Source organism: Bos taurus, chromosome 8 (genome assembly GCF_002263795.3).
Source record: "Bos taurus isolate L1 Dominette 01449 registration number 42190680 breed Hereford chromosome 8, ARS-UCD2.0, whole genome shotgun sequence".
NCBI lineage: Eukaryota > Metazoa > Chordata > Mammalia > Artiodactyla > Bovidae > Bos > Bos taurus.
Genome location: NC_037335.1, coordinates 44,092,039 through 44,116,399, shown reverse-complemented (window position 1 = coordinate 44,116,399; position 24,361 = coordinate 44,092,039). Strand labels below are relative to the sequence as shown.

At 42.0% G+C, this 24,361-nt stretch overlaps 1 protein-coding gene across 5 annotated transcripts in view; it reads left to right on the top strand.

Annotated features, from left to right (window-relative positions):
- DOCK8 (dedicator of cytokinesis 8) overlaps positions 1 to 24,361 on the top strand; it is a 241,736-nt gene that overhangs the window by 154,936 nt on the left and 62,439 nt on the right. For all 5 annotated transcript variants that reach the window (XM_059888931.1, XM_059888930.1, XM_059888932.1 and 2 more), the window contains 8 exons: positions 593 to 688; positions 1,335 to 1,569; positions 4,599 to 4,763; positions 5,868 to 6,037; positions 8,693 to 8,788; positions 13,205 to 13,300; positions 18,602 to 18,751; positions 20,587 to 20,700. In XM_059888931.1, the coding sequence (XP_059744914.1) occupies positions 593 to 688; positions 1,335 to 1,569; positions 4,599 to 4,763; positions 5,868 to 6,037; positions 8,693 to 8,788; positions 13,205 to 13,300; positions 18,602 to 18,751; positions 20,587 to 20,700 (1,122 nt within the window). The remainder of the gene's footprint in view (positions 1 to 592; positions 689 to 1,334; positions 1,570 to 4,598; positions 4,764 to 5,867; positions 6,038 to 8,692; positions 8,789 to 13,204; positions 13,301 to 18,601; positions 18,752 to 20,586; positions 20,701 to 24,361) is intronic.

The window sequence follows — 24,361 nt, the reverse complement described above, 5'->3', positions numbered from 1 at the left end:
GAGCGTGGGCCCTCTTCCCTCAGTGATGTAAGAGGACAATTCCCTCAGGATTTTAAGGCAAGAAATGGTCTCTGAGGACTTCGGGGCTATTGACATATGAATGGTATAAAAAGTCATTTTGAGTAATTAAAGCAGGAGCCTAGAAGGACTGCTACTTAGATACATTTTGTTAAAAGGGAACAAAACTGCAGTCACTCAAAAGCATTAAAATTTCATGCCTTTTATTCTACACTTTGTTCTGGCATTGTCCTGATTAATAGAGAAATCATTAGGATATTACTTTAATTCTTAGAATCAGGATTACCACCTGCTGATGGACGCTTAAATTTGACAGATCACTCACTTCAAACCTCTCCTTTCAGCATGAGAAAACAAAGCCCCAGAGAGTCTCACTGACTTGTCAAAGTAAAAATAATTAGTTTGGTATAGAACTGAACTTGAATCCAGGGCTCCTAACTCTAAGGCCAAGTTGTGTTTTCCAGGAATTTTTATATTTGTATAACCCTGATATCTATTGCCAAGTCACTTTACTCTCCTTGTTAGTAATGAGAAAAGGGAATTGAATTGCTTTTATTTTTCCCTTTTAATACAGAAAGTCCCTTCACAGAATCCTCCCATTAAATGGGCTGAAGGACATAAGGGAGTATTCAATATTGAAGTGCAAGCTGTTTCTTCTGTTCACACCCAGGTAAGGAACATCAAGGTCAAGTTTAAATCAGAGCAAAAGACTAATAATGAAGATGGGGTGCAGCAGAGAGACTCCTAAGGACAGGTCAATGAAAGATCAATGAAAAGCTTTGTGCACGGATAAAACCAAAAAAAAAAAAAAAAAGACCTTTTAGTTCTGTGTGGGAAATTGAAAACCTGTTAGGTTTTATTTAATGTTGAAAGAAATAAAGACCTTATAAAATTTTCGAAGCAGCCTGGTACGTGCACTGTCAGATGTTTCTGTCTGTAATGCTGCCATTTTTCCTCCAGCATTTTTTTCAGTTCTACTTTCCCTTCTTTTCCTGCCACTGACTGAGTTTTGCATCGGCTTAGGCCCTTATTTTGGCATTGTGTTTGCCCAGTGTATTTGCCCTTGCCTATAAACAGGTCAGAGTACAAATTAATGTTTCTTAAGTTAATAATTACAGAGAGGATCTATGTTATGCACACCACTCTGTGAAGAAGTCATACATAACCTAGGTCTGAAACATCCATGTCTTAGATCTCCTGCTCTGAATCACTAGATGAGTGGTTCTTCCTAGAAGTCGCTATTTGATTGTGTTTATGAATCCACCGGTGAGGGTTGATGGGATGAGACCCACAAGGCCTGCCATCTGCCTTCCCAGGACAACCATCTAGAGAAGTTCTTCACCCTCTGCCACTCTCTGGAGAGCCAGGTGACCTTCCCCATCCGTGTGCTGGACCAGAAGATCAGTGAATCGGCACTGGAACATGAGCTGAAGCTCAGCATCATCTGCCTAAACTCCTCCCGCCTAGAGCCCCTTGTGCTCTTCCTGCATCTGGTGCTGGACAAGCTCTTCCAGCTGTTTGTGCAGCCCATGGTCATCGCTGGTCAGCCAGGTAGGAGGTTTGGGGGGCTGGGAAGAGACAGGCAGTGCCTTATTTTAGAAACATGGGAGCAGGGCCAATGGGATCTATCGAGGCTGTGAGTCCAGAGGAGACAAAGTCCACTGCTGTTTTTTTTGAGACTCCCTGGGTGTTTGAAAAAAGAAACATTAATGGATGCTTAAAGTTATAGATTTTTTTAAAAAAATAAATGTGTTGAATGACTGAAGGCAGTCCTTTAAATTCCATTCTTAGTAATTGGTGGGGGCTTCCCCAATGGCTCATCAGTGAAGAATTTGCCTGCAGTGCAGGAGATGCAGGAGACTCAGGCTCAATCCCTGGGTTGGAAAGATCCCCTGAAGGAGAGAATGCTACTGACTCCAGTAATCTTGCCTGGGAAATCCCCTGGACAGAGGAGCCTGGCGGGCCATAGTCCATGAGGTCACAGAGTCAGACACAACTGAGCACACCCGCAGTAACTGATGGATTCCTTTTATCTCTGAACTATTTTTGCTGATTTGACAACAAGGGAATCCAGTGTTTTAAAGAAATAAGATAACACAGATTAAATGGAAGTAAAGGAACACTGTAAATTGAAATTCAGTGTGGTGTGATCCATTTTTTATTGAGATATAATGTCATACCATAAAATTCACTACAGTGCACAACTCAGTGGTTTTTTCATATATTCACTAGGTAATGCAACTATCTGCTGCTGCTGCTGCTGCTAAGTCGCTTCAGTCGTGTCCAACTCTGTGCGACCCCACAGACAGCAGCCCACCAGGCTCCCCCGTCCCTGGGATTCTCCAGGCAAGAACACTGGAGTGGGTTGCCATTTCCTTCTCCAATGCATGAAAGTGAAAAGTGAAAGTGAAGTCGCTCAGTCGTGTCCGACTCTCAGCGACCCCATGGATTGCAGCCTACCAGGCTCCTCCATCCATGGGATTTTCCAGGCAAGAGTACTGGAGTGGGGTGCCATTGCCTTCTCCAAATGCAGCTATCACCACTACCTAATTCCAGACCATTTTCATCAGCCTCAAATGAAACCCCATGCTCCTGAGCAGTCACCCCATTCTCCCCTCCCCTCAGCCATGGCAACTGCTCGTCTTAAATGCTTACTTTTAACAAATGAACCCTAAATACAATGTGTAAGACTTCCTTTGGAAATAACATGGTGTAGTGCCTGGGTCCAGTGGCTTTTCTAACTGCTTCAGAAATAGACTGGCTTCTGTAGGCGTCTTTGTTTGCCACTGTTTTCAGCAGGGCTTGTATTATTTTGTGTTTTCCAGCTTAGCAGTTACCTTTGGGTATCCTCCATGCTGCCAGTACTGTGCTTAGAGTTGTAGGTTTTGCAATAATAATCAATAGGACTTACAATAAAATATAGCAAAGAGCAGCAGCACAGGACGCAAGTCCTCAAAGGAACACAGCTGAATACTGTTGGGAGGATGGTGAATATCCATTTGGGAGGAAGAGGGAGCCCCCCAGAAGACTGTGTTTAGGATGGCTTTAAAGGAGGGATAAAAGGAGAGAAGCCAAAATGAAAACAGTGAGATGAGATGAGATTGGCAGAAGCAGAGAACTGGAGTGTCTGGTTCACCAAAAGAAGTGGTTCAGAAAAAAGTCTCAAAATACACTTTTCTGGGAGTGTCATTAAAGAAGGAAATAACACTACTGGGCCATGTAATAGGAGTAAGTCGGTGGGGAGGGAGCAATGAACATGTAGCCTGGGACACACGGGGGAACTTTCAGAGCTAGGGAAGAGCGTGACCTCTGAATCCCTGGGTGTATTGTATCCTGGAGGGCATCTTTTGTACCTGCACAGACAAGGCATCCTGTGTTGTCAGGTAACTTCTCTTACGTGTAGCTGGTGCCTCTCCAGCTAGATTCCTGCGGAATGGCCATCTCTTTCTTCCCTGGATTTCTTTCTACTTTCCTCCCCTACATGTTTGGTATACTACATCCCCAGCTGCTAGACAAAACATTCATACACACATTTTGAGCTGACATTTGGGAGTCTAGGGTGTTGAAACAGGCAGAATTGTTTAAGGTGCTTATTCTCAAAGTACTTATTCAGAACTTACCTGTGTCAGGCATAATAGAAGGCACAGTGGGGAGACCACAAAGTATGAGAAATGCACTTTGCCCTAGAAAGGCTTCCAGCCTATCAGAGAGACAGAGTTTACCACTGGACATAGTCTAAGAATCTTGTGATATGGTGTCAATTAATCCCGGGACTGAGTGGAGTCAGAGGCTTCCTTAAGGAGATGGGAGTGTGCCAAGCATTGAAGAGTAGGCATGATTTAGTTGGTGGGAGCAACATGGGCTTTCTAAATGAGGACAACAGCATGAGCAAAATTGCAGAAGTGAGAAGCAGATGTGATGGGGACAATATAAAGACTGCCTTAGTTTAAGGAAGTTGAATTTGAACAGGAAAGGGTACCAGGTGGAATAAGTAGGGTGGAGCCAAATTGTGGAGGGCTTGAGCTCCTAAACACAGAGCCTATACGGTGAAGCATTGTTTGTACAGGACCAGGGACTGACATAATACACATAAGTTTTTAGGTTAATCTGTGCACCAAGAATCTGTGTTGTGCAACAGCCCATCTCAAACCAGAGTGCGTAAGAATGACGTGGGCATCTGGTTAAAATGCAGATTCTAACTCAGTAGGTCTGCCGTGGGGCCTGAGATTCTATACTTCTAACAGGATCCTAGATGATACTGGTGATGTCAGAGCAGTCCCCACTGAGTAGCACCCATTAACCGCATGGTTTCCAGAGGGGAGGCTATCTGGACACGCTCACATCTTTGTCCTGAAAAACCACAGCACTGGCAGAAGGAGAGATGTGAAGTCCTTTGCAGTAGCGGAGCCACACGCTGGAATTTACTAAAACAACTCACCCTGCCCCAGGCCACCATCTTGACTGGCCTGGTTCAGCTGGTCAGTGGCCAGGACTCCTTGTCACTGTCCCCAAAGAATGTTCCACCTCAAGTTCATTAAGGACCCACCGTGGGGCCACCCATTTTTCTCTTGGTTCCTCAGCCAACTTCTCTCAGTTTGCCTTCGAGTCCGTGGTGGTCACCGCCAACAGTCTGCACAACAGCAAGGGCCTGGGCAAGGACCAGCACGGGAGGAACTGCCTGCTGGCCTCTTACGTGCACTACGTCTTCCGCCTGCCGGAGCCACAGAGAGACATGCCCAAGTCAGGTACCGTCACCCCCCAGCGTGGGAGTCTGGGGGGCAGGGCACCCTCACCCCACCCCACTGCTACAGAATTCCAAATAAAATTAAAAGCCCGGAAGTTAAATTTTATTTTTCAGAGTGAGAAAAACTTACATGAATGTTGAAATTGAAAGCTTATTTCTAGATTTTTCTGTCTTGCTTTCTATCAGCCTTCCTCCTCTTTTTTTGTACTCTGAGCACTAATTTTTTTCTGCTTGTTTGATAATCCATCACTGATCTTTACCCAGTTGGTAATTTCTAATTCAGCTGAGAATCTCCTTTTGTAAGAGCTGGGGAAGTAATAACAGATGCCTACAATTCTAGGAGAATAATGATAAGGAAAAAATATGTCTTTGATAGCAGTGGTAAGCAATGGCTCCTAAACTTTACATTATGAAAAAATAAATCCTTTTTCTCATTTCCTCCCAAACTAAACAGAAATAATAATTCATTTCTCCACTCAACCAGAACATCTGGTCAGCATGATATAAAAAGTAGCGTCAATCAGTTAACAAAATTCCAGGCCCTAACAAAGGAACTTGGCATGTTTATTAGTCCATGTAGCCTCATTTCAAGTAAACCTATAATTTCAAGTGTTTTTAAAAATACTTGTAATATTCACAGACTTACATAATCACCTTTGAATATGTAAATACTTAAAGGCGAAACACCTTGCTATATATAGTGTGTTCTTATTCTTATAAGGCTCAGAGGGTTCCTTGGATTCTCAAATCTCAGAAATGCAAGACTTATAAATCTGTCATCGTTTAAATATTAATAAATAAAAATACCCCCATTTCCAGCTTGTCTTGAGAAATAATAAGCCAGAGCTGAGGAGCAGCCCTTGTCTTTGGATGAGACATGTGCTCGCAGTTTACCACAGTCCTTAGCTCTACCCACTGCCTTACACCCTGTCTTTCCCCCCAAAATTGTCTCCCTTAGGTATTTGCTGATAAGACTCTAATTCCAAGACCTAATCTGTTGAGTGTCTGCTCTACTATCTACCCCATCCCTCCTTGGTTCCTCCTCAAATCCAGTAAGTGACTCTGATCCCTTTGTGTTGACACATCTGTACCTGGTGGGTTGCAGGTGGCCCCACTGTCCTCCCAGACCCTCGCTACCACACGTATGGACGCACATCTGCTGCAGCTGTGAGTTCGAAGCTGCTGCAGGCCCGGGTGATGAGCAGCAGTAACCCAGACCTCGCGGGGCCACACTGTGCAGCAGATGAGGAAGTTAAGAGCATCATGTCTTCAAAGGTAAGGCAGGTGGCAAGCCCTGGACTGAGACGTAGGCTATTTAACTTCTGACTAACACCTGGAGAGACAACACAAAATCAACCACTCCTGCTGCCTACTGTCTTGGTCAAATGCACAGCTTTCAAGTTATTAAAATTCTTTTATTTTGAAATTACTGAGACCATTCTGAAAGATATAGAGGCAAGACTGGCATTTGGGGGTCTGAGCAGAGTTAGTGGACTTCGGTGGGAAGTTTCTTGAGCATAGCTGGTTTAGCCCCATGGCATCTGTGAATACCTTGAGTTTTATTTTCAGGGAAAAAATGAGTTTTAACTGTTTTTGATGCCTAGAAAGGGTTTTTTTTTTTTTCATTTTTTTGTATTATTTTTTAATACCTGCCTTTCAGATTTATTAACATCCATAGATTGATTATCCCATGTAAGAACCCCAAAGATCAAAGCCAAGTTTTGTAAACAAAAATTGAGATCCTGAGAGGGTCAGTGAGTTGCCCTAGATTGTTTTCCTTTCATGAATTATTTTTTTTCATAAACTTTTTATTTGATAAAAGTTTGGGATATATAGAGTTGCATCTATATATAACTGAAAATTTTTGTGTGCTCAATAGTTTTCCGGTTATTAATATTTTACATTAAAATAGCACATTTGTCACAATTAATGAAACACATGTAACATATTATTACCTAAAATTAATGTTTTATTCAGATATTCTTAGTTTTTCCTGAATGTATTGTTTCTATTCTATTCTATCGCACCTAGGATACCACATTATATCTTGTAGTGATATCTCCTTAGCTCCTTTAGGTTATGACACTTTCTTAGATTTTCCTTGTTTTTGACAGTTTTGAGGCATACTGGTCAGGTATTTTGTAGAATGCCTCTCACTTGAAATTTGTTTTAATTGTGATACAATTCACATACTAAAAAATTCATCCCATTAAAATGTATAATAAAGTGGTTTTTCATGTATGTACAAAACTGCCATGAATTCTTAATCTAATTTTCTTTCCAGTTATCTGTGACCTCAGGGTGGCTAGTCTTTTAGAATAAAGTCATTTTCTCTGATGAAGATAAATCAAACTCTTTAGGTTTTGACATCATTTCCCTTGAGACACGCACTTGAGACAGTATGTTGTGAGACAGAAAATCTGGAGACCAGGGTTGGGTCTCGATCTGATCGCACTCCGGCCTGTGGTCATGGGCAAGTCTGTTCCTGCCTTGAGCCTGATTTTCCTTGGCTCTGCAGAGGTTCTGAACCCTGGATAAATGTAAGAATCATCTACAGATTCACTCCTAGAGATTCTGATGATATATAGGTTATATCTTATGAAATCGTGTGAAATACCCTTTTTGATATACCGAATAAATGCAAGGATGTGCTAGAGCTCGTTCATATCAGTTTCTGAGAACTAATTGTTAAATTTCCAGGAATTTTCTGAACCAGTTGTTAAACACAGACATTATTAAAAATTAAATTGTATCAATTAACACATAAGTTATATGAAAAACAAAGGTAATCTAAATGCATTGTGGTCTTCTGGAACAGAACAGGACACAAGTGGAAAAATTGGTGAAATTTGAATAAAGCCTATGGTTTAGTTAACAGTTAATGTGCAATGCTAATCTCTTAATTTTGACAAATATACCATAGTTATGTAAGATATAACATAAGAGGAATTTGACGAAGGGTATCCAAGAACTTTCTGTGCAACATCTGCAACTTGTCCATAAATCTGAAATTATTCTGTTTTTACAAGGGAGTACTCAAATCTCATCCCTTCATAAGTATTTTACTATATTTTATTGTTATCTGTATTTTCGAGGTTATTTATGTCTGTTGTTTCTGTGCAGTGGAAATACTATATGGTTGGTTTGCTACTGCGTATCTCTTCCCAACCCCATATTCAGTAATGTCTTGTTAACTTAAAATCAGGCATGACGGAAGCATTCACAGCACAGTAATTGGCAAATTCTACAGATCAGCCCCTCCCCTCTGAGAGCTGGTTGTTAAGCATTTGCCAGCGCACCCTGGTTCAGTTTCACATCTAAGTCCCCTTTAGGCAATATCACTTCAGATTGCCTAGGGGAGAAGCGGATAGCACCTGTTACTGACAGATTTGATTTTTACAGTTTCCTTTAATGAAAGTGAAGATTTTTAATTTGTCTGTGGAATGGGTTAACAGTTTTTAAATTATTTGGTAGTGAGGGGAGAAAATTTTGTCTAGAAAAATCAAGCCTCATCTTCCTTTCAGAAGTGTTTTGTTTTGTTTTGTTTTGTTTTTGACAAATTAATAAATAGTGTCGAGGAGACTGGGAACAGTACCATGTTAACCCACAGAGAGGCACTGTTCCCACACATATTTTTCCCCTTCTCTTCGAGTTAAGTCAGAGACTTAGTTGAAGGGACTGTTTCTTAACTAGGATGTGACTCTAGGTGGCTCCATACCAGCTAACAGTGAATATCTCCAGAGCAAGTAGAGTTAGGTATACTTTACCTTATTTGCTTTGTTTTATGTTTATTTTTGGCAATTGTTTTACCTTTGTAACCAGAAAAAAAAAATACATTAACAATGAATTCTAAGCTGATTTCCAGGCCATTGGCTCATCTTTCTGAGGACCACTGTGGGTTGACTGTGGAGTCATGGTTGTGTATTTCAGATTGCTGATCGCAGCTGCAACCGGATGTCTTACTATTGCTCCAGCAATAGTGATGCTCCAAGTTCAACAACAGCCCCCAGGCCAGTCAGCAAAAAGGTACCGAACAGGGCCATGTGAGGATACGTTGCCCACCTTCTCACTATTATTAAAAATAGTACTCTCCTTCCTTGTTCCTGCTCTTCTAATGTACATACAGAACACACACACACACACACACACACACACACACACACACACACACACACTTTGGCAGCCCTGTTCCAGATCCCCCATCTTTTCACCACCCAATTACCTCCTAACTCAGTGGTTTTCCAACTTACTGTGTATCAGAAGTACTTGGGTGGTTTGTTAAAACTGACTGCTGGCCCCTAGAGTTTCTGATTCAGTAGATCTAAAGTAGGGTCCAAAATCACTGCAGATGGTGATTGCAGCCATGAAATTAAAATGCTTACTCCTTGGAAGGAAAGTTATGACCAACCTAGATAGCGTATTCAAAAGCAGAGACATTACTTTACCAACAAAGGTCCGTCTAGTCAAGACTGTGGTTTTTCCAGTGGTCATGTATGGATGTGAGAGTTGGACTGTGAGGAAAGCTGAGTGCCGAAGAATTGATGCTTTTGAACTGTGGTGTTGGAGAAGACTCTTGAGAGTCCCTTGGACTGCAAGGAGATCCAACCAGTCCATCCTAAAGGAGATCAGCCCTGGGATTTCTTTGGAAGGAATGATGCTAAAGCTGAATCTCCAGTACTTTGGCCACCTTGTGCAAAAAGTTGACTCATTGGAAAAGACTCTGATGCTAGGAGGGATTGGGGGCAGGAGGAGAAGGGGACGACAGAGGATGAGATGGCTGGATGGCATCACTGACTCGCTGGACATGAGTCTGAGTGAACTCCGGGAGTTGGTGATGGACAGGGAGGCCTGGCGTGCTGCGATTCATGGGGTCGCAAAGAGTCGGACACGACTGAGTGACTGAACTGAACTGAAAATAAGGTCCAAGGGTTTACATTTCTGACAAGTTCCCAGCTGATGCTACTCCAGGAACCATACTGTGTTAGCTTCTTTTTTAGTAAAAGGAGAAGTGGGGACAGTTCATCCTCAACACAGTGAAGGCAGTAACTAGGTATCATTTATTTCACTGGCAACCCACTCCAGTATTCTTCCTGGGAAAATCCCATGGACAGAGGAGCCTGGCAGGCTATAGTCCATAGAGTCACAAAGAATCAGACACGACTGAGCATGAGCATTTCAATACTGTATCAGACATGAAAAGCTTCCTTGTAATTCTTTCTAATCAGCCTTACCTATGAATTCAGAGACTTGACAAGCTGTTAAACCGCTCACCAGGTCTCTTTATATTAATAGAATTCTTCAGTTGTCACATGTTGTGTGATCTAAGGGTGGGGAATAAAAAAAAAACCTGTCTGCCCCAAGTTTTCACCTCTGCCTGGTATCCAAGGGTCTCACCAATTTAGTCACTACTTAAGTTAATGCCTTGAGTGTCTTTCAAGACCCTTATAAAAATGTAAATATGCTGATTAGAAGGCTAATATAAAAAAATAAAAAAAAATAAAAAAAAGAAGGCTCATATAGGAAACTCTTTGCAGAAGCTCACAGGGAAATATGTGTATTCAACAGGCCCCAAGGGAATGAGCCTCAGCACAGCTCACTTTGGCCTAGGTGGGGGAAAGATCAGGCATGGGGAGGCCCTGGAAGGTCCGGTGCTGCAGACTTGGCACAAATCTGGGCCCCGCTTGTCTGGAAGGAGGTACCAGGAGTTAATTCTAAAAGAAGTGAAAGAAGATGTATGAAGTGTTGAAAATAAATATGTCACTTACTCTAAACCTTAGCTTTGGGCTTTGCGGAGACTGGTTACAAGTACTATTTTCCTTCTTAAGGACCATGATTTGCCTACACCTGTTTTCTTCAGGCAGGGCCTGATTTCTTCTGGGAGCAATTAATTTGTTTTGATTTTGTTTCTGGTCATTTCAGTGACCAGCAGAGAATCATTTCATTTCAGGGGGAGGTCTAGCCAGTGTGTCTCCTTAGTTGCTCAGCAAACAGGGTTTAGCTGCTTGGCTATTTTCTGTAACCTCCAGAGCAAGGTGTTCTTGTAATAATGTTGCCTGGTAAGCAACATAAATTACTTTAAGAAGCAGCTTATCGTCCTCTAATCTCCTCTTGCCATAAGACTCTGGCGGTCAAACTGACCTATTTTCCGGCAGTTACCTTTGAAGCTCGTGGAGCGTCTCTTTCTTACAATGGGAAGATCCGGGTATAGCTGAGTTATATCACAGGCGAGCTTAGACCACCTGCTAGATTAACATGCAGCCCTGCACCTCTCCCAAGAGGAGGAACTTCCCTAAAGTCTCAACATGTTTTCATATGTATTAAAATTGTAAAGGCTTGACTCACTCAACAGAATGAAGTGGGGCCAATGACAAGCAGAAACACTTTAGCATTCTCCATGTGTCCCCATTAATCATCCAGGGATGTCGTCAGTTCAAATACCCAGACATCTGCACAGAGAACTTTCTGTTTGTCTCCTTTTAGTTTATGTGAGTAACTCTTCAATTTTACTGTACTTAAGAATCAGTAAACTGTGTTGCATACTTACCATACAGTGTGGGTAATTTAAAGGTTTATCAAGGGTAAGCTTTGCTCTAATTAATTTTTACTCTGAGTGTTGACTTTAAAACTTTATTTTCACATATGCCATTACCCTAGGATGTGATATTAGGGTATTCAAGTAGTTTCAGCTTTCTTACCCACTGAGCAATTTTAAAAAATGAGTTCATCTGTGTTTATTCTACATTTTATGGTTTAAGATAAATGAAATCCACAGAAAATGCTCAGATGTCATTTTTGCCATCAGTTAGAGTAACCAGCTATCCCAGTTTTCCTGGGTCTTGGGGGGTCCTTGGGATGCAGGGCTTTCCATTTTAAGGCCAGGATAGTGTTGACTGGTAAAAAAATGCACAACCTAAAATTTGAGAGTTATGTTTTATTGGGGGACATTATTGAAGACTGAACCCTGGAAAACAGTCTCTCAGTTATCTCTGAGGGACTATTTCAAAGAGTCAAGGAAAGAGCCAGGATTTATAGGAGGTTTTACTGGAAAAAAAAACCAAAAACATGTAGTTGCACATCAAAAGATGTTCACAAAAACTAGACATCTTGAGTTAATGATTTTAGTGTTTTTCTATATATGGGAAGCTACAAGAGTCTGGGCTCATTGAAATTATTCCTTAGATATGCACCTTTACTATCTAGAGTCAGTATCCTGTCTTTCTCCATCCTGACTTCCCCTCCGGGTGCACTGTCTGCTCCTTCATAGTGACTGATGACTTGATGGCCTGGAAACATTTGTGGCTTAGTGAAATGACAGGCAAACTGACATGGGTTGGTTGCCTCACCTTTATTGTTAACCTTGTTTGACATCAAAGCTGTTGTCAAGAGTATTAACAAGTATCCAGATAAACTAGGGAATAGGGAAGATGCAAAAGGTGTAAAAAATCACTGCTACATTTGCAGTCAGATGAGCAGTCTCATGACTTGGTGAGAAGTATAGACATAAAGTGGAGCATCAGACCCTGGGACACAAGTTTAGAAACTGAAAGAGTTCAAGCTGCTACCTCTATACTTTTTAACACAGATGATCTACTGATAAGACTTCCCTTGTAGCTCTGCCTGCAGTGCAGGAGACCCAGGTTCAATTCCTGGGCCAGGAAGATCCCCTGGAGAAGGAAATGGCAACCCACTCCAGTGTTCTTGCCTGGAGAATCTCATGGACAGAAGAGCCTGGTGGGCTATAGTCCATGGGGTCACGAGAGTCGGACATGACTTCACCACCACTACTCATAAACTGAACTCATTTCATTTCCCACAAAGCCATAGATGGATTATAAAAACAAAAATTGTTCTCTCTGGAAGGAGTGGAGTTACCATCTTGACAGTGTTTCTCTAATCGAGGTTCCCAGCACATAACCTCAGGCCCTATTCCAGACCTGCTGAATCTGAAACACTGGAGGTGGGCTCAGCAATCTGTTTCTTAGCAAGCCCTCCAGGGGATTCTGATGCACATTCAAGTCTGAGAACCACTGCTACCAATCGAGTTTATATATGAGAAAACTCGGGGTTAGGAGAGGAATGCTTTACACATGGTCACGCAGAGGGTTTACAGTGGAACCTGGGAGAAAGATGACAGACAGCCCCAGTTCCAACTGCTGCCCATGAATGCTTCCCCCATAGAAGCTTCATTTCCCTGATGAGGCCATTCCTTCTAGTCTAGCTCTCCAGTACAGTACCACCACCAGCCTTCTGCCTGCTTAAAATGCCCTCCAGTCTCAGATTATTTCAGCATTGACTTTACTATCCACAGTGGTCTAAGACATCTGGGACAAATGCATCAATACTAACAGACTATTACAATTGGGAAAAAGGAAAGTTGGCAAATAAAACACCTAATACAGACTGTCATTACATACATATAATGTTTTTGTGTTTGTTGTCCAGCATTTCCATGAGGAGCTTGCCCTACAGATGGTGGTCAGCACTGGAATGGTGAAAGAAACAGTCTTCAAGTACTCCTGGTTCTTCTTTGAGCTTCTGGTGAGATTCTTGCACGTGTATATCTGTGCTCAACAGGGCACGAACAGCACATTTAGACAGACAGTGAGGTTCCCTGTAGTAGGAACTGACATCTTCTCTACTGAATTGCTCCTGCAGAAAACCTGGGCTCATTCTTTCAGTGTTAACTCTCCCTTACCCCTTCATCCACCTTCCACCAAACTTTACTGATTCTGCCTTGAAAATGTGCCTGCACCTGCCACATCTCCCCATCTTTACCACTCCCCGTCTGCTCAAGCTGCCATCGTGCCTGCAAGCACATCCTCTTTGCCCACATACACTCATTTTTGCCCTCTGCCCATCCAGTCTGTATAGGGCAACTCAGTGTTACCAGATAATGACACTTTCCTCTTTAAAACGTTTCAGTTTCAGAGTACTGGAAATAAAGTGCACATTTTTCTCATGGCCTAAAAAGCCCTTGGATGATTCTGCTTCCCTTCATCTCTAACCTTGTCTTAAGACCACTCCCCCCCTCATTCAGCCACATTGTTTCCAGTTAGGTCCTTTGAAATTGCTGAGGCTTTTTCAGTCTCAGAGCCTTTTTAAGATGCTCTCCCCACTCCCTACCTTTCACTTCCCTCATCTCCTGCACACGTACACACTTTGGAGGCGGGGGGTCGGGGAGCGGGTCTTCTCTTTAGGTCTCAGCTTTAATGTCTAAGAGGCCTTTGCAGACTTCCTCATACCTTAATATGTCTACCACTCTATTCCTCTCTTTTTAAACACCCTCTTTATTTCCTTCTTAGTGCTTATCACAATCTGTTTTTCTCTCTTGCCTATTGGATTGCTAGGATTTGGGTCTATCTTCTTCATTATTCTATCTTTAGATGCAGAACATGGCTTGACATCATACAAGCACCGACTAATACTCATTGAGGGGAGAAATGAAACTTGTAGATACGTTTACCTGCAACTTCCATCTGTTCTTTAGCAGAAAATCAAATGGTATAACATACTTTTTAATTTAAAAATGAAAAGAATAATAGTAATACCTATTTTATACTGGAAGTGAAAGGATTTTACCATAAAGCCACAAGAATAAGCATTTTGTCAATGTTTATAAATAGAGATGCATTGTGAAATTAGCTTAAATGAAAAAGTATGAAAACACAGACACTAACTACACAAAAATACACACACAGACAATCCAGAGGATAAAGTGGATTGAAATTTAGTAATAGCGTTAGCTTCACATTGACTGGATGTTTTTCCTCTGTGACACGGTTTTTAAGTGGATAATTTTTTTTAAGAGAAAGGTGGTAGGATTTTCACCTGAGCTCTAGTTTATCTGTGTAAGTTCAAGCCCAGGTGAAAGAGGACAATACTGAACATAGAGAACAAGACATGTTCTCTATGAACATGGAACAGGACATAGAGAACAAAAAGGTCAAAAGAAACAAAGCATACATTGTTGAGGAAATGGGAAGTAATGTGCAGTAGAGTTGAAAAGAAGTCAGGCCCCTGCAGCAGAAGCACATCAAGGGTTCAGACCCGCTAGAGCAGCAGTCCCCAGCCTTTTTGGCACCTGGGACCAGTTCTGTGGAAGACAGTTTTTCCATGGACCAGAGGTGAGGGCAGGTGGTTTCAGGATGCATTACACTTACTGTGCACGTTATTTCTCCTATTATTACATGAGCTCCACCTCAGATCATCAGGCATTAGGTCCCAGAGGTTGGGGATCCCTGCCCTGCCTTAGAGTTCCACCAATTTCCCACCCCTCACTGGAAAAAAGTATTGCTAGCGATGTCTTTTCAGAGCACAATGCCAGATGCCTGCAGCAGAATCACCTGTGGGTGCTTAATGAGAATCACGCAGATCTGGACCCCTCCCTAGAATACTGACTGCGATGAGGAACAGGGAGCTGATGGTGCAAGTGCCTTCCAAGCGGGGAGTCTACCCAAGTGCCTTCCAAGCACGCTGAAGATCCATTAAGCCACACTGCCTCTGCCCTGTGAGGCCTGAACAGAGCTAAGGGTCTTTATGTGCAACTAGCACCAGGAATTTGCATTCTAAAAGCCAAGCTGATTCAGGTGGATGGCTGCAGCTCACAAGTCTTGGAGCAGCAGCATTAGCAGTGAGACACAAGCTTTGTGCTTTGGCAGGAAAAGACTGGCCATAAACCCTTGAGGGAAGAAAAGAATCAAAACCACCACTACCATGCCCAGTACATCCTGCTTCTTTGTACCCATCCCACCCACCATCAAGTTTCTCCATAAAGATTTACTCTGCTCATAATCCATCTATAGATAATTCATACAAATAATCTTCAACTGAGTTGATCTTCCATACTGCAAATTTTGAAAGACATGAAGCAAAAGCTCATTTTGATATTATAGAATCTCCCTGATGGCTCAGATGGTAAAGAATCTGTGTGCAATGCAGGAGACCCAGGTTGAATCCCTGGGAGAAGGGAAGATCCCCTGGAGAAGGGAGTGGCTACCACTCCAGTATTCTTGCCTGAGAATTCCATGGACAGAGGAACCTGGCAGGCTGTAGTCCATGGGGTCACAAAGAGTCAGAAACAACTGAACGACCAACAGATTTTTCATTTAGAAGAGAGTCCCAAAGGAAAGCAGTATCTCGATTCAAAGATGTTTCATGTTGGGAATTCCCTGGCAGTCTAGTGGTCAGGACTCTGAGCTTTCACTGTTGTGGCCCTGGGTTCAATGCCTAGTTGGGGAATTAAGATCCTGCAAGCTTCATGGTGAAGCCAAAAAAAAGCAGAAGCCCAAGTTCAAGGAGTCCTGAATGATGTAGTCTGTAGAGATCAGCTTCCTAGGGCTCAGAGGTAGACAGAGAAGGGCAAGAAAAGGAGCTAGGGTGGAGGCAGATGGAAAAGTTGCAGCCCCAGCCAGACTTTGCAAGGAAACTGATCTTGGATTCAGACTGGGTGCCCAGTCCTCCACACGTTGCTTATGCAGTTGCCTTACAGATGCATGAAAAGGTGTTTCAACACCAAAACAGCTGTTTTCCCAAGAAGCCTGAAGAGAAAGGAACTACAACCTCCTTGGGTTTAGCCAACTGCCTAGGCGATTTAACACTCTTTAGTTATATTAATGCCCACGTGCTAATGAACAACCACTTTGGCATCATCAGAGCTGTTGAAAACAATCCTTGGGCAGATTTCACAGTTGCTAATGAATAAATCCCCATGCTTCCAGAAACTGCTGAGCCAGACTTTGGGGACACAGAGGTAAATGGTGACTGCTTTACCCCAAAGTCTACACCAAGGGTTTCTTAGTATCCCTGCTTTGAATGGGTCACAGAGGCCCATATGGAGGAAAATATCTTCCTGCCTTAACCCACACCACAAATAATGACCACGAATCCACTACTGTTTCTAATGTGTGTTTCTCTCTGGAGATGCAAATGACACAGTAGTTGGCAAGTAGCTGACAGGAAGTATGGTATTGTGAGGATTATCTATTTGGTTGTAGAATGGCCAAACTCAGCAGGCAGGAGCCAAACACAACAGTGAGTGCTAAAAACCCAGTACTGGGGTGGGTTAGGCAGTGGGGAATCAGGAGCAGGTGGCCCCCAACAAAGGGGCTTGTCTTCCTCGGTCCTTAGTTAGGATCATAGTGAGAGAGGTACTTTGTGGGACAAAAATTAGGTCCAGTTCCTACGTCTCATTCAGGTCCTCCACTGAGGATTTGTAACTTTGTGGGGTACAGACACGTCCCTGTGTCCTGAGCCAAAAAGGACTCTACTGTGAGAAGAAACTGGGGTTCTTACCCTGGGCTTTAGGATTTTAGATTTTTAGGTCTTCCCCAAGCTGGCTATGGCATTGTCTTAAAACATATTTACCTATCTATCTGCTTTTGCTTCATAGTTTACCTTTTTTTTGTTTTTTTTTGATTGTTTGTTTCTTTTTTTTTAATCTCTGTTTATCTCAGTACTAAAGAAAATTGCCAGCCCTGGCTTCTTAGAAACAGAAATCTGCTATTAGAGCTCTTAGAAAGGTGAAAGTATTAATCATTCAGTCATGTCCGACTCTTTGCAGCCGCATAGACTGTAGCCCACCAGGCTCCTCTGTCCATGGAATTCTCTAGACGAGAATACTGGAGTGGGTTAGCCATTCCCTTCTCCAAGAGATCTTCCCAACCCAAGGTTCACACCCAGGTATCCTGCACTGCAGGCAGATTCTTTATCATCTGAGCCACCAGGGAAGCCCAGTGCTCTGAGGAGTGAAAGTCATTTTCCCACACACTGTCTTTGTCCCCTCTCCTTCCAGTCCTGACCTAGGGGGTCACCTTGAGGCAAGTGTGGACAGTTTAACATTCCGGAGCCATTTGTTTTTGCAGTGTCTCTCAGACTATCATGGACACATTTATAGAAGGGGCAGACACCCAACCATTCCATCTCCCAGCCTTTCCCATCCAGCTGTTTCTAATAGCTCTGAGAGTTTCCAACAAGGACAGGATACAACCTCAGACTCTATCAAACGGACCGTATTGACCCAGGAATCTCCTGGCCCAGGAAGAAGTCCAAAAAAATAAGCATGATGTTGATTTGAAATTGTGGTAGGCATTGAGCTGGTGTTGTCCTAGTCATAATGCAGGCTATCACTGATTGATATATAGGTTTTTATTTAAACTACATATACATTAAATATGTATTTTAAATATATAATTATATAAATATTTGCATATGTATATTTAGCAAGCTAGTTTTATAAAACTCACAACGTAATTTCTCCTAGAGACAGTGTTCCAAATAGTGGTTAAGTTTCCAGCCTGCATACTGTAGAATTGTTTTTGGAAAATCTTTTCTCCCGTTCTACTTGAAGCTGACATAAGAAGGACATTTCTGTCTTCTTCTCACTATAGTTTCAGAGACAGAAATGACTTCAGTTTACATCAAAAACAGTGTCATAAACAGTTCCTTTTCCTGTAAAGTTGTGTGCCGTGGTAGGACGGTGCTGCAGTGGTCCTGGCGGGGCGGGGCGCAGTCCAGGTCTGCCTTCCCAGTTGAGAGAAGGGGAGTCTTGTGACACTGCAGCTGAAGAATTAAGCTCCCTGGCTTTGTCAGCATCAAGAAGGGAGCCCCCTGACTTGGGGTCAGGAAGAGGGCACCCTTCCCACCTCCTGCTGCCATGGTAACCATCAGGGTGTCAGGAGCAATTTTCAGACCAGAGCCTGCATGGGCAACCAACCACCAGCACAGATAAAGTGTTAGAAAGTCCATTGTTAATGAGCTTTTCTTCCAGGCTTTCCCCTTTTTCCATAGTGTACAAGCAGGTCACCAGTTTCCATGTTGACATTTCCCCCATCTTCTCTGTAGGTGAAAAGCATGGCCCAGTATGTACATAACATGGACAAGCGGGACAATTTTCGGAGGACTCGTTTTTCTGACCGTTTCAAAGATGACATAACTACTATTGTTAATGTGGTCACCTCGGAGATTGCAGCCCTTTTAGTAAAACCTCAGAAGGTAACTGTGTCATTTTGCTCTTCACTGTCTGAAATTTTTTACCCTGGGCATATATTATTTTCATAATCAAAGAAAAATAAACAGTAATTAAAATGTAACTAACTGTACATGACAACTAAATTCACTTTGTTATACTGGAAAGCACCTTGTGGTGGGGCTGGAGCATTGCTGTCGAAAATTACAATGTGGGGAATTCCCTAGTGGTCCAGTGGTTAGGACTCTTGGCTTTCACTGTCAAGGGCCCGGGTTCAATCCCTGGTTGGGGAACTAAGATCCCACAAACCGAATGGAGCTTGTACAAAATGAAATTATAATGTGGAATTAAAGCAGTTTAAATTATTGTATCAACACACTATGAGAGGGAATATTTTTGTTCTTAGCAAATATACCCTCAAGTTTTATGATATTTGTAACCTACTCTCAAATGGTTCAGGAAAGAAAAAAAAAACATGAACATGAAGAGAGAATGATAAAGCAAATATAGCAAAATACCCAGCACTGATGAGTCTAATTAGAGGAGTTCTTTTGACTATTCTTGCTCCTTTTCTGTAAATTTGAAATTATTTCAAAGTAGAAAGTAAAAAAAAAAAGTAAAATGAAATAAAACAAAATTCTAAAATTTGAAGCCAAATTAGAAACTCTATAAAATTTGAAGCAGCAATGATCATTATTAATACCTGTATCATTATGAAGAATTTGTTTGCTACTCTGTACTGAGGAGAAGAAACTTCCACTTGGTCATTTCTTATGGCAGACTTTATGAGATTGGCAATGGTGTCTCATTTTGGCAGGCATGAAAAATGAGGCATAGTGAGGTTGATAAATTTTCCAAAAGTCAACACAGTTAGCAGCAAGGTCAAGACTGAAGACTCCAAGCCCAGCATATTCAGACAGATACTTAAGTAGTGGTCCAGGTGGAGGATGCTAAGAGCATGAGGGCTTGCCACTCCATGGTAGCTGTGGAAACTTCTTTACCAAGTCTCCACCCATGCCAGTGGCTGGTCAGCGTGGCCTGAATTTGCAAACTGCTCATCATAACAAGAGGAAAACATTTCAAATTATATTTTCAATAGTTCAGAGCAAATTGATTTATCATTCTGAGAATAGAGGGCATAAACATGAAAAAGTGAATCCCTGATTGCTCTGAAGTGCTGTAAAATCCCTCATAAATATGAGCACTGAGAAGTAGTAAAAACTAAACCCTGGCCTCAATTCATGCAAGAGTTCACTCTACTGTGTATGACTCTGCCCTCTCTTAGGCTAGGAATGCTGTCTAATTGGAGAAAAAAATTCCTTAAGTAAAAACCGATTTTTTTAATCTTGATTACATTTTCTGCAACAATCCTTTCAAATTAAGAATCTGTCTCATTCAAGATAGTAAATACATTTCAAATTACTTTTGCTAAAACAGTCATTAGCAGAATTAAATTATAGTAAAGCAATATAAAGAAATTTAAGAAAATATGAGAAACCAGAGTGTAGGAAAATGTTCATAATATAATGGTTGAATGAATAAATTCAGGACCCTATTGTATACAGAGAATAAACTCAATTATATACAGATAAATATGCACATAGGAAAAAACACCTAGAAGCAAATATACCTAAATACTAACAGTAGGTAAGGAATTACTTCATTCAACACTCACGACATCAATTAGTTTCTAAAGTATATCGCTGTAGTTTTGCAGGGTTACCTGCTTTGCTCAGAATCTTCCAGAGGGACACTGGCTGAAAAGATATGACCTGCCTCTCCCAAATTCCGCCCCCCTCCAGGGCCCCAAGGTTTACTAGCAAATGATGGGGGTGTTTGTATCAATATGCTTGTTTTTAAGGAAACTGAACAGGCCGAAAAGATCAACATTAGCCTGGCTTTCTTCTTGTATGACCTCCTCTCACTCATGGATCGTGGCTTTGTGTTTAACCTCATCAAACATTATTGCAACCAGGTGAGTGTTCCCTCAGACCTAGCCCTGTTGCTCCTGGTTCCTTCCTATCTGACGTGACGCTTATTGCCATGGCGTGCTCCCTCGTTCATTGCCAAGTGAGACAGTTTGACTCCTGTACATTCTGGGTTTTGTGGTACATTCTTCAAGTCATTTGTTTTGTGCCTTGAACTTTGGTAGACACACTAGTTTGTGCAGATTCCTGGAGCATTTACCAAACCAGCACAGAAGGGCCAACAAGGTCCGTGGGCATTGAGACTTATTAGTGATACAAACTGCTTTCTTCAGTTTAGCATTTAACAGAATTACATGACTGTGGGATTCAGTTTTTGACCAGGTATATAATTGAAAGTATGAGGTCTCTTTTCACACATTAGGGTAATTAATTAAATTGCAGTTGTGAAATTCTAACATTAAAGAACTCTAGTAAAATCAGTCAAAGAGACTGAATTTCACTGAGCAAAAAGCAAATATTGTCATCTGGTATACCTGCAGGGTATTAGTTTTAAGACCCTTCCCAGAACCCCCAAGGATATCAACATTTGTGGATGCTCAAATCCCTTCAATAAAACAGTGTAGAATTTGCACATAATTTACACACATCTTCCCATATACTTTAAGTCATCTATGGATTGCTTATAATATCAAACATAATGTAAATGCGGTGTAACTAGTTGCCTGTGCAAAATCAAGTTTTGCTTTTTGGGAATGTTCTGGAATTTTTTTTCCAAATAGTTTCAGTCCTCAGTTGGTTGTCTCACAGATGCAGAAACTGTGGATATAGAGGGTTGACTGTATTTTGTAATTAAAGAGCGTATCAGTGCTGTCTCCCCAGATTTTTCAAATGGAATCCTACTTTTGTTCACTCTTCTCCTCAAACTATCCCAATAATAGAAATATAAGTAGCAGTTACTGTTGCTGCTCCTTTTCTTTCGTATTCCTGTGTTTTAGGACCACCATTACTGTCACTGCCACCAGCATCATTACCCACCACCTTCACCATCAGCACCACTGTCACTACCCTTAGTTTCTTCCTATGGACAAAGCTCTGTGTTCACATTACAGAAATCATCTCTCTTGATTCTTGCAAGGTCTTATTGTCAACATTTTGCATATGATAAAGCTGAAGTTTAGAGGAGTTAATATTGCAACTTTTCCAGGGAAGAAAGAGCCATGGCTGCTTTACTCAAGGTACAATGAGTTAATCATTCTGTTCCACCAGAACTAATAACTCTCTGTAGTTAATCCCTTAGTGACCATAAATAAGTCATTCAACTTCTTTGAGTCTCATTTCCTCATTTGCAAAATAAAAGGATCTCCCCTCCCTTGCTAAAAAGACCATGACTGTTCTAAAGAGACTCCTAATAAGGAAGATGGCTTACAAAGAATCCTAAGGAAATATCAGAAGTACCAGAGCAGGAACATCTTGTATAGCCTGACCTCCTGCCCCTGCTTGGATCTTCTGGCCCTGTCCTACCAGAATGGTGGGAGGAGGTGGTGGAGGAAGGTGCCATTTCCCTTTGCCGTCACTCTTAGGTGTTTAGGATGGCAGATCATTGGATGAATTGCAAACACGAGTTAATCTGTTTTTCAAAACTTGATGTTGAATATATGGAAAGAAAGGACTGGAACACCACTGTAAGCCCAGGGTTCGCCTCTGGTATAAAAAAATGTATCCATTAAACTTGTTAAACTGTAAAGCAGACTCTATTCAGGACCATTGTGATAGGTATAAGACCACTGCATTGGATATTTCAGTAGGGGAAAGAGATTGCATTCAACTCTGAATACAGAAGGAAAAATGCCAATTTATAGCCAAGGAACAGGGTAAGAGTAGTAAGTGGATGAAAAACTACTAAGAGAAAAATCAGGGGTAAAGGGAGAATTCTGGTCAAACTAACCTAACAGGATTCTTGCTGAAGGCATGTTAGGGTGATCAGAACCACCTGGGGAACATGAGGGGTGAGGAATTTGCTCAGATCTCAAGGGTGAGAAATTACAGCTGAACTGACTTAGCAAGATGGTTGTGAAAATTGGGCCACCAAGGCTACAGCTTTGGGCCCTGACCTTTGCAAAGGATGTTTGCACACAGGATGCACCTTGCCTGTGTGCATGCTAAGTCACCTCAGTCCTGTCTGACTCTTTGTGGCCCCATGGCTTTACACGGCCCTAGAGGGACTGTAGCCCTCTAGGCTCCTCTGTCCATCAGATTCTTGAGGCAAGAATGCTGGAGTGGGTTGCCACGCCTTCCTCCAGGGGATCTTCCCGACCCAGGGATCAAAAGTGTCTTACATGTCCTGCATTGACAGGTGGGATCTTTACTATTAGTGCCATCTGGGAAGCCCAAACTGCTCTTTACTCTTTCTTAAACATTGCTAAAATTATTTTTGAAATTTTTGTCTTCATTGAAGCTTCAAGGGACTTATGAAAGATGCCCACAATGTGGCCTTCTCAGGTATCTTGTGCTTTCAAGTTCTGATAGCAGGCTTGACCCAACAACTCTTGAGTGGTCATTGAGTGAAGGGCATAAAACTGAGTTTTAATTAGTATAATTTGCTGATGTCCCTGTTCAAAATCAGCCAGTAATACACATTGATAAGAGTATGGGTTCTGGTAAAGGTTCATACACAGAAGTCATATATTCTATTTTTTCTATAGTACATAGTGCATTCATTTTTTTTCCAATAAATTTCTACTAACTACAGATTCTATAGGTAAAATGCCATAACACAATGGTTTTTTCCTAAAATGGTTTAAAATATGTGCTCATTTAAATTATATAGTTTATAAAACTGCTCTTAAAGTGCATGAAGAGGAAGCATGGCCATTTGTAAGGGTGAGATGCTTGGCATCCTGTGCTGGGCCAGCAGAGTCCTTGTGGTGATATCCTGAGGTTGAAGCTCCATCCCTTGGTGGCTCAGACGGTAAAGAATCCGCCTGCAATGTAGGAGACCTGGGTTTGATCCCTGGGTCGGGAATATCCCCTGGAGAAGGAAATGGCAACCCACTCCAGTATTCTTGCCTGGAGAATCCCCATGGACAGAGGCGCCGGGTGAGCTACAGTCCATGGAGCCACACAGAGTCAGACACAGCTAAGCACGCACAGCACAGAATGTCCCTCAAGCCCTTCTTTGCTTACTTTGTCACTGCCTGTAGCATCTCAGTCCTTCAGATGTCAGCCTGCCTGAGGGAAGCAAGGGGTCTCTTCCAGACTGTCATGTTTGCCAGCTTTTCATTGCTTTTTTCACAGTTGCTTTGTTTGAAAAGATTTTTCCTGAAAATTCTCCCAGCTTTCTCTTTCTCCTTCACTTCCTCCTCTCCCACGTTGGGGCAAACTCCTTGGCTTTTACGCGGGGACTACATACTTTCGTAAGTAATTTGATTCTTTCATCTAGGGACTGGTTTGAAAGCTTACCAGTGCGGCCTTTAATTAGAAACCACAGAGAGCACTTGTGGCATTCAAGTCATCCAGGCCCATTTCATTAGTTTTGTGTGGCCGCATGTGGGGTCAACTCCTTTCCTTTAGTTTCTCAGACACGGTAGGATTTTTGTGAAATTTTATTGTGTTACAGCGAAGACATACCTCCAGATTATTTTAGGCATGAGCTTGCCATCCATCATATTAGAGATTTAATGAGGGTTGGGTTGAGGCAAGCATTCTCAT